The following is a 10,627-nucleotide window of genomic DNA, read 5'->3' on the forward strand; positions in this document are numbered from 1 at the left end:
TCGTACATAAAAATTATTTCATTAAATAATTATTTTGTTCTGAGATTTAATTATAATAATATGTTAAATGTCCATAGATTTTTGTAGTTCTATAAAAAATGTATAATTTTGCTCTATTTAATAAATACAATTATTTTAAGAATTAAATCATTTAAAAATATACATGAAAAACATATTTTTATCCTATTTATTTCATAGCACAGTAAACAAAATATCTCTTTCATATTAAAATACTCCAAAAGTATATATTTGATACGTTTTTAATTTTTTTATTGAATAGGATATGCCTACCTATTAAAAAGTTACCAAAAGATTAACTTCTCAAATGACTGTTGGTTTAAGAGAAAATTTTAAATAATAAAAAACATATGAAAACCATTTTGAATTAATAAGTTGTTATAGTTATACTCAATTTTTAATCAAGAACATCGCCGAGCGACCAATTCGATATCCCAGTATCTGCCAATAGCCACTCTGTGGTACAAGGTCACCGGCTTGTGTGTACGTATTCAAGTGTAGCGGTATCGTCGAGCAGACTGCGCGGCCGTGACGTCACAGCGCGGTGTCGCCGTACTACGACTCGGGGAACATGAGGCTCTCCACCGGCGCCGACACCGTCAGGTCGTCGTCGTCCGCCCGAGACCAGTCCTGGAATGAGTCGTTATTTGTATTGATTAGCTCGGAACTGACTTGACAGTTTTTACGGCCGGTTGCCTGATGTCAGCGTACTCGAGTATGCTTTGGGAGCTGAATTCCATGTGGATTCCTGCCATCATTCTTGTAATAACTACGATGCCACGTACTGGGTACGCCACTCCGAGGTCACGGGTTCGATTCCCGGCCGAATCGATGTAGAAAAAGTTCATTAGTTTTCTATGTTGTCTTGGGTCTGGGTGTTTGTGGTACCGTCGCTACTTCTAACTTTCCATAACACAAGTGCTTTAGCTACTTACATTGGGATCAGAGTAATGTATGTGATGTTGTCCAATATTTATTATTATTATTACTTTTGCGACACCCAGAGATTGATATGGGATGGTTTTGTTATATAATACACCTAACAGTGCCATTTCAACAATCTAAACCAAACTCAAGCACACAAAAAGTCCTCAAAATGTATCAAACTGTTAAGGAGGAGTTCAATGACACCTTCAGAAGATTTTTTTTTTTAGCATTAGCAGCCTGTCAATTTCCCACTGTTGGGCTAAAGGCCTCCTCTCCCTTTGAGGAGAAGGTTTGGAGTATATTCCACCACGCTGCTCCAATGCGGGTTGGCGTAATACACATGTGGCAGAATTTCGTTGAAATTAGACACATGCAGGTTTCCTCGCGATATTTTCCTTCACCGCCGAGCACGGGATGAATTATAAACACAAATTAAGCACATGAAAATTCAGTGGTGCCTGCCTTGGTTTGAACCCGAAATCATCGGTTAAGATGCATGCGTTATAACCACTGGGCCATCTCGGCTCTTCAGAAGATCTATACATATAATGATTCTTGTGTTTAAATACGTTTAATTATCTTAGTTACTACTAATAGTTGTTAGAAATGCGTAATAGAATATAATTATGTACTTGTTCCTCCGTGCTGGCGAAGAATAGATAGAAAAGATTGGCTCCGAGATCTATCGCAGCCGCTAAATAGAATACTTCCCGCCATTGTCCAAGTGTTTGCTAAAATAAAATAAAAATAATTAAGTCTCTGTTACATTGAAAAATATGACAACTGTAATAATAGGTTTCCTAGCAATCTTCAATCTATGTGCATTCAAGGTCACACAACACCTCTACACATAACAATATGTATTCCATAACCTTATGTTATGTACTAAGATTACATGTTTAATCCTAGTATGCGTACAATGTCTTGTTTCGAAAGAACCATTTAAATGAAATGTTCCTAATTTTAATTTCGGTATAAATCCCAAGTAATGTTCGTTAGTTCTCAGATCTGTAGTAATTTTTTTCGAATCCATCAGTTTTCTTTAACCCGTCAGTCCTATATTTTTCAAGCATTATCATTTTGTCCATAAAGTAAGTGTTTATCTCGTATAAAAAATGGAGACGACAATAGCTAAAGGATCAAAACTGCGAATTATTCATCGCAGCAGTCGGGCTGATTATTTTTTCTTTAGGATTTTCACAATTTTTCCTGTATCATTTAATATCGTTAAGGCAAAGTATTAGAAAATTTGTAACCTGCGTATCGCTTATAATGAGTCCGATGACGTAAGGCGCCATGAACCCGCAGATGTTACTAGCGGCGTTAGTGATGCCGTACATCGTGCCGGCGAACTGCGGCGACAGGTCGATGTGATTCATTTGGTTACCTGGACAATAATACAACATTTTAACTACCGTCCAAAACCGGTGTTCATCTTAGGAGGTCGGTAACTCTTGTCATAGACAAGCGTAGGTACTGAAACAAAATTATGCCATTTACCACTGTTAGATATGTGATCTAAGATGTTATATCTCTTGTGCGATAAACATCAAACATAAAAAGTTTTTATTTATTAGAGATTTAGACAAAATTACTAGTTTTTAATAATATGATACACTCCTAATTTAAGGTCGTTTACCATGTAAAGTAAAACTATAAAGATAAAACTGAACATGCTTTTTCGCGTCAGCATTATTGTTATAGACATGTAATCAGGGCACCCCTTACGTATCTAGAGGCGAACGCCTTTGTGGTGGTCAGCTAATTTGCATTCTTAGCCGATACATTATTATCAGCACATTCGCATTATGACGTCACAAACCGTTATAGCGATGAGACGGTTTATGCATTTTGCTTATATATAAGTATGTATGTATATAGTAATAAAACAGTAACCGGCGTAGGTGGCGCCGCCGAAGGCCGACGTGACGCTGAGCAGCACCATGACGGCCACGCGGTCGCAGCCCGCGCCCGCGATGCCCAGCAGGCCCAGCGCCGGCACGAACGACGCTGCCGGCACACGTTACGGTCATTCATTATGATCAGCTTTTCTACCTATGAGAAGTTAAGGAGCCACGCTGCTCCAATGTGGTGCTGTAGTTTAGTACGTGAAATAATTTAATTGAAATTAGACATTTGCAGGTTTCCTTACGATGTTACACACAAACATCTTTTATGTGACGTTTACGTGCTCGATTGATGGATACGCTCACCGAAAATCACTTAGTGTAGTGTGTCTTGTGAGTGACGACGTGCCACGCACGTAACAAATACTCGATATGCAAGAAACTGACGCGCACGCGATTCGATTTAACTATTTTGAATGTTTGCTAAGAGCGCGGGGCCGTCCGCGCGAAGGTTGCGCCGTCACTCGCACGCACACTTAATCGTCTCTTACGCCCGTGGAGTCTCACGGGATAAAACCAACCGACATATCACAAACACACTTACGGGGTACATATACGTTTTAAGGTGGACTATAGTTGGTGGTACCCAGTTGGGCCTGCACATAGCCCTACAACCGAATAGTTAAAATAGTCAATCATTAAAAAAAAAACAAATCTCATTACCAACGGTGTTCCAGAGCTTCATGCTGTTGAGCCTCGAGATCCATCCCTTGACGAGGAGCCAGTCCGCGAATATACTGATCAAGATGCCCGCCACCCACGCGGTCAGATACGGCAACGCAGACAGCCTTGCATTCTGGTGTATAGATTAAATAGAATGACACTAATTAAATAATAATGTTCGTTCATTAAGTTGCAATAATGATAACCATTTTTTATTATAATACAAGACATATCTTAAATACAGCATACTATGCGACTTGCCTTCATACGGATTTTGCTACTTTTATAAAGTATAAAATTTTATTCTATATCTTATCATGTAGACTCGTCCTACATTATGGTCATTTTCGAATCCAAATTAGTACTTATAGGTTTTAAATAAATTAAGCATAACCTATCGATGATTGTATAGTCTATATATGTATGTGTATGTAAATATGTGCATTTTTAGCCGAATTTATACATTCGGATGTAAATTGAAGATTGAAGAGAAAATATCGTGACATGCGTATTTCGGATGCTAACTTAGAGAAGCTCTACTAGGAGTGAGTGAGATTAAAATATATTATATGTAATATTACAATTGGTTCTCTGCACAAATATTGCTCGAAACGAAAACCGTCGCATATTTAGAAAATAACCGACCGTTGCGTGACTTAGTACCACATACTGATATTCTACTTTTAATAATAATAGTGCAATTAAAAAATATATGGCACTTACGGAAACGATATCAAAGTGTAGAATATTGTTCATATAAGTGGGTAGCTCTGTGAGTTGCGTGTAGAATAGCCAAGACTGACCGCACTGCGCGATGAGAATGGCCCATAGCGGCAGACAAGTGAGGAACTTACACCACGGTATTGACAATCCCTGATCTTCTTCCTGCAAGTCATATTAATTTGATATCTTAAATAAAGAAAATGAAGATCGATTGAAAAAAGTTTATATATACAAAACCAAAACGTAAAAAAGAAATTATATTTTCTCTTAAATGATAAATTATTTTAAGTTATATTTTAACGTTGGTTGCATTTTTCATTAAATTATACTACTATTTAATTATACTATTATCTTAACTAATAATAGTCAATCGAGTGTATAAAAAAGTTCACACAATTGATTTATACGAATATAATATATAACATTTACGACGCCAGTCTATGGGCAGTGGTGAACACTTACCTTCAGGTGGCTGATGTGCTAGTCCACCAACACAGGTTATAAAAAAATATGGTAACCTAGTAGTTTATTTGGTTAAAAATCATTAAAATAGGACTAGTAAGATCACACTTTAAAAAAATATTTTAAGTATTAATAGAACTGAATAAATTTATAAAAATAAATTAGATTATTTGTCTACTTATTGCATTATATTATAAAAAAAAACATAATGGAACATGTGAAATGTAAATGGCACCACACTCGCACCAGTGAGCACTGAGCAAAGGTATAGTGATACCAGTGATACAATGGCTAAAAAGCAGATTAAAGTAATATTTAATCAATAACATTATAAAAAATGATCAATAAAGAGATTTGTCTTCCATATGCGTCCTAAAACTTCTATTTAAATTTTAATCCTCGAATGACATCAAGTGTTTATGAATTAATAAAGTGAATCATACCGTCCCACTTTAATGATAATACAAAACAATTCTGTATCATATTACCTACGTAACAGTGCGTTGTGGTGAAGCGAATAAATTAACTTATTATGACGTAGTTACATCACTGAGTCGTAAACAAATACCCTAGCTTCGATAATTTTTGTCCATTTAATATATATTCACAAATTGTACACATTATCGATTTTTTTTTTTTATAAAAATTATGTCCTCTTAACCGATTTGAGTAAACCAACGCATTTACGCTTTCCAAGACACAGTAAGGAGGATATTGTCATCATAATCACACTAAATTATTTATTTCTTAAATTTAAATAGATAAAAAAACAAATTCAAGACATACTAATTTATATTGGAAAATTAGATTTACCTGTGCTCCTATAGACTGTGTTATAAATTCAATTTCCTTAGGGCATATTCTGGGATGTTTCTGCGGAGTGTCGTATACTAAAAACATCCACACAATAAACCATAACACACCAAGGCCACCGAATAAGTAGAAGCAAAGCGGCCATCCACCAGCATAGTCGAGAGTGCATAACCACCCAGATATAGGTAACGAAATAACAGTGCCTATGTTGGATCCTGAAAACAAAGTTCCAGATAGTTTTTATAAATGATTCTGTCATCAAAATAAATATTATAATTAGTTAATAAATAACCAACTGTAATGCTGTTTTATTAAAACTTGTTGTATTGGTAAATTTTGATAATTCTTATTTAGAACGAATGTTATTTTTGTGATAAAATTATTAGCCGATAACTTCTTTACTAAATTTGCTCATAGAAACTCTGAATAAATGTTAATTATTAATATTATATCCATACAGTTTTCTTCAATCATTTATAGAAGTGAAGATGTATATAGAAAAATGATGTAAAATAATATATCAAATTACCATAATTTAATAATGAATATAATATCATAATAATATACATACTTCAACAATAAATATCAATATCAACTGTGCTTATCAAAAATTATAATAATTGCAATGACTGTATTTTATAATTTCATTGAATAATAAATTGAATAACAGTAATTGTTTACTTACCAGCATACACATATGCAGCAAATTTAGATCTCTCCGTGGGTGGGATCCATCTTGCCAACATTGCATGCATAGCTGGATATGTTACACCTTCTCCTAATCCCTCTAGCACCCGTACAACAATGAAAAACTTAAAATCAACAAAAGCCGCTATTGGGCTTAATATTGTAAAAATTGCTGTTAACAATACTCCAACTCCATATACTAGTTTGCCGCCAAATAATTCAGCTATTCTTCCTCCAGGTATCTATGATGTAAATACACAAAAAATTATTTAAGAATGTTATTTATCCTTGACCTATATTACTAACAGATAGGAAGATGATTTCAAGGTTTTTTTTTTCTTTTAGTAAGATAACATTTACTTTTTTATCTGACTGAAACCTTTTTCCTGTATCTGAACAATAAAAAACTAATTCTTTCAGTCTATATTTACCTGGGTTAAAACATATCCATAAAAGAAAGATCCTAATATAATGCTTTGTTGTTCAGCTGTCCAATTAAAGTCACCGGGTCTCTGAAAGTTACAACTTTAGGCTAGCAATCTATCTATATCCATGAATAGATTATTTTTTTATAAACATGCATCATACAAAAACTGTTATATATTATGACATGAAATCTGTACTATTATATTGAATGTGTTTATATGAAATAATGCAACATATAACATAGTCACAACAATGTGTTGCCAGGTCTGCTGGTCTTATACAATAGTAATAAGATCTTAGGATATTGAAAAAATTGTAGAACAAAAGAGTAAAATAAAAAATAAAAAGTTACAGTGATAAAATTAATGCTTTGCGCAAAGGCAGTCTTATTGCTTAAAGGAAGCAATCTCTTCAAAAAAACCTTCATATAAAAAAGTAAAGAGATGCATAATTGCTGAATTTAATATTTTATTCATATATATAAAAAAAACTTACAGGTGGAATAGAGCTATTACTGGGTGGAGATGGTGGACAAACATCCAATGAGTCATTGGATGGTAAAGGAGTAGTCGAGTTGACCATTGCTACTATGGCAACGGACAGGTTAACCCGCATCGCATATACATTGGCAAAGCCGAGAAAACCCATTATACCCAAAACTGTTCGACTTTTTATCCATCCTGTTGTTTCTTCAACTGTATAAAAAAAATATAAATATTAATTATGATTATGTGAATGATTAAAGCTTAAATTTTTAATATAAAATGTAAAGAGAATGCTTTGAACCATGACCATGCCATTTATACATTCATTAGGCTATGGTACCATTCTTATCTTAAATTCTACATACATATGAATAGAATTTCTATAAAAATAATATTTTTTGGTTTCAGAAGGAAATTTAATTGCTCAGCAAACTCATGAAATAAAGTGTGCATTATAAGTAAACAATAGTTACGTGTTTTCAACAATAACCTCTTCAATTATTAAAAGTATGTCATTCTTAGTGTCTTGAATAACAATTATGCATATAATAATGAAATATTGTGCTCTAAAGAAATGTTATGCTCTAAAGAAATGGTGTATGATAATCTAGGAGCTAAAAAGCTTCTGATTATAGTTTATTTACCTGCTTCTGTTTCAACCAGATTCCTGTGGCTACTCGTGACATCATTTTCTATATCAGCATTTATCATTGAACTCTCTTCGACTGGTGATGGCATGATTAAATCACCATTCCTCGATTTTAAATCAATAATATCACTAATCGTTTATAAACTAACTCTATATATTTAAACTTACTTATTTACTATTCAGTAAAAGATCATACGGGTGACTCATAAATGGGATTTTAGCGGAATATGTATAATGTACATAAACAAAGAAAACATAAATTTCCAAATGTCAAATAATTCACAACAGTACGTTAATTGCAAATATCAATGTCAATGTCATGTCAAATTCGTGTATGCTGTCAAATTTACACTTAAGTTTAGAAATCCTCGTTAATAATTTAATATATAATAAAATATGAAAAATTAGGACTTCTTGTTTTATTGAACATTATTAATAAAATAATTGGACCTCGATTAAAAAAATAATACAGGTCATATCTTCTCGGTACGTATTAATCTGTATTACAACAGTATATTATATATCTAATAATTTTAATACGTAATGTGTATTATCAATAAGAATTAACCAACATCGATTTGCCCTTTTAACCATTTGATATCTATTATCTTATTAATTAACCTTGATTTATTATAAAATATTACACTTTATGCAACTGTAACATAGTATTATAAAAAAGAACTGTTTAATTTAATATGATTACATGGTATTTTTAAACAAAATATTTCTTTTTTGTTTTAGGTTAAACATGATTGATAAAAATAAAAATGTTTTATATAGTATATATATATATATTATTTATTATATTATAAGTACTTGGATTTTTTAAACAAGTTGAGATAAAGATAAAAGAATTTCAATAACTTTGAAAGTCACATTTACAAAATTATCAACATTTCAATTAAGTAAAAATAAAGTTTACAGCTGATAAAAACTATAAGTTTTTAACTATAGTTGGCATCAATAAACCTATTATTATTGTTGACAATAAATTTACACTGTGATTGTCCAGTATGTTTCTTCCACTTATATGTTTCACTGTTAAACTTGAGTGTGAAACAATTTTTCCATCATTATCTATACCTGTAATTATAAATGTAATTATTAAAATACATTGATAAATTGTAAGTTACATTTAAGTCAGCTTTTGGCACTTGCTCAACAATGGCATGACCAAAAAGTAACAATTATGTTAGTTACATAAGTTGAATAACAAGGATTTTAATAAATATAATTGAAGTATCCTAAGTAGCTATGGGCTGCTATTAATTTTGTACCTGTTCTAATTTTTTTAACATTAAATGTTTTCATAATGTTTTATTCAATTAACATATTAATTTAAAGAAAATATTTTGTCAAAATATTAAGAATAGTTTGTATTGTCATAAGAAAATATTATTTACCAGAATATTGTAGAGTTGCACCCAGAATAGAATCTATTAAGCTTCCAAGAAAACCTGCCAAGCCTCCATATAGAATAATTGGCCATTGAGGAGGTGCATACATCAATAAATCTCTGTCTGTGAAGTACAACATAGTTAAATAGTGAGATAACCCAATCACAAGCCCTCCTACAGTACTAATGATTGTTCCAATGAGAGTTACTCCTCCATTAGTGCCTTTAGGCACTTTCTTCCATGTTGTAATTAAAACTGGATCAGATATACTTAAAACTGTTCCCAATTCTGAAGCCCAAGTATCACCATTGCAACAGGCGAATGCGCCTGGAATATAAAAATATAATATATTTTTTAAATTTATTGTTTATTTGTAGATATCATTTAATTTTTATATAGGTATGGAGGTAAACGTTAAATCTAAAATTTACCAAGTACACCAATACTGAGCCAAGAAGCCCTGTAGTCATTTACAAAATCAATTGGTCTTTCAGATGCACCAACATCTAATAAATAAAGAAGTCCAAGTTGGGTAGCCATGCCACCATTGCATAGTACTTGTATCCAATTTCTTTGACCACCTAAGAGAGAAAAATAAACACAATGTTAAATGTATTCCATACTCTCCATGTGGTGGAGAGTATGGAATACATAATATAACATTTAATAATGTTACTAAACAAACTCATTACTACCTTCTTTAAAATCTTCTTCAAACTTTCGTTTTATGTGAGGTCTAAAATGTGTTACCTTTGATGATGATAAGAAAAATATTAGCAAGTCTGCCAAAAAACAATAATTGGCCAAAATCAATACAAATGCTACTACTAATCCCAAAAGAGCTCCACTCATATTCAAACTTTTCTTTCTGTAACCTGACACTGCTATAGGAATAGGTATTAAGCAAGAAGCTAACCATCTTGCTGGTGATATGACTATGGGTTCTGAAATAAAAGTGAATTGTACAAATTAAAACCATTCAAATTATTTCCAAAAATATTATTACTTAAATAAAACTTGCCATCAAGTCCCTGTGTATTTAATATTAATTTTGAATAAAGTAGATTTATAATCCACATTGACATTGATAATGGTATAGCAAGGGTGATAAAAAGAACGGTTAAAATATGATTATTTTTTAAAACCATCTTCTCTTTCATGACTGATTTTTCTTCAGTTTTGTCAGACATTTTGTCAACTTGCACTTGTTTTCCAAAAATAAATAGTATCAGTTAATTTGTAATACGTGAACCAAAGCCGCTGTTGCAATGCTTATGCTAGACATCACAGTTATTTTGTATCATGACCGATGACACGGTAAGGCCGTAACTATAAATATTTCGAAATCATAAATGCAAACATCAAAATTATTTAATTCTTTTTTAATTACTTAAAATAAAGATCCTAGTGCATATTTAATTTAATGTATAGTTCAACTTGTGAAATAAAATAAATAAAATAATTAAAAAC

At 32.2% G+C, this 10,627-nt stretch overlaps 2 protein-coding genes across 2 annotated transcripts; both read right to left on the reverse strand.

Moving 5' to 3' along the window:
* Nucleotides 1-262: 262 nt before the first annotated feature.
* Nucleotides 263-8,037, reverse strand: LOC113398004 (sialin). The gene is made up of 11 exons (XM_026636560.2): nucleotides 7,756-8,037; nucleotides 7,122-7,321; nucleotides 6,632-6,712; nucleotides 6,199-6,442; nucleotides 5,514-5,728; nucleotides 4,239-4,400; nucleotides 3,516-3,648; nucleotides 2,842-2,955; nucleotides 2,202-2,332; nucleotides 1,578-1,676; nucleotides 263-648 (listed from the first exon to the last, which is right to left on the reverse strand). The coding sequence occupies exons 1-11, from the start codon at nucleotides 7,847-7,849 to the stop codon at nucleotides 574-576; spliced, it is 1,548 nt and encodes a 515-aa protein (XP_026492345.2). The 5' UTR covers nucleotides 7,850-8,037; the 3' UTR covers nucleotides 263-573.
* A 505-nt stretch (nucleotides 8,038-8,542) lies between these two features.
* LOC113398007 (transmembrane protein 19) lies at nucleotides 8,543-10,544 on the reverse strand. The gene is made up of 5 exons (XM_026636565.2): nucleotides 10,179-10,544; nucleotides 9,853-10,101; nucleotides 9,589-9,738; nucleotides 9,164-9,484; nucleotides 8,543-8,843 (listed from the first exon to the last, which is right to left on the reverse strand). Exons 1-5 carry the CDS (start codon nucleotides 10,345-10,347, stop codon nucleotides 8,695-8,697), a joined length of 1,038 nt encoding a protein of 345 aa, XP_026492350.1. The 5' UTR covers nucleotides 10,348-10,544; the 3' UTR covers nucleotides 8,543-8,694.
* Between the last annotated feature and the right edge of the window lie 83 nt (nucleotides 10,545-10,627).

Source organism: Vanessa tameamea, chromosome 13 (assembly GCF_037043105.1).
Source record: "Vanessa tameamea isolate UH-Manoa-2023 chromosome 13, ilVanTame1 primary haplotype, whole genome shotgun sequence".
In the NCBI taxonomy this organism is placed as follows: Eukaryota; Metazoa; Arthropoda; class Insecta; order Lepidoptera; family Nymphalidae; genus Vanessa; species Vanessa tameamea.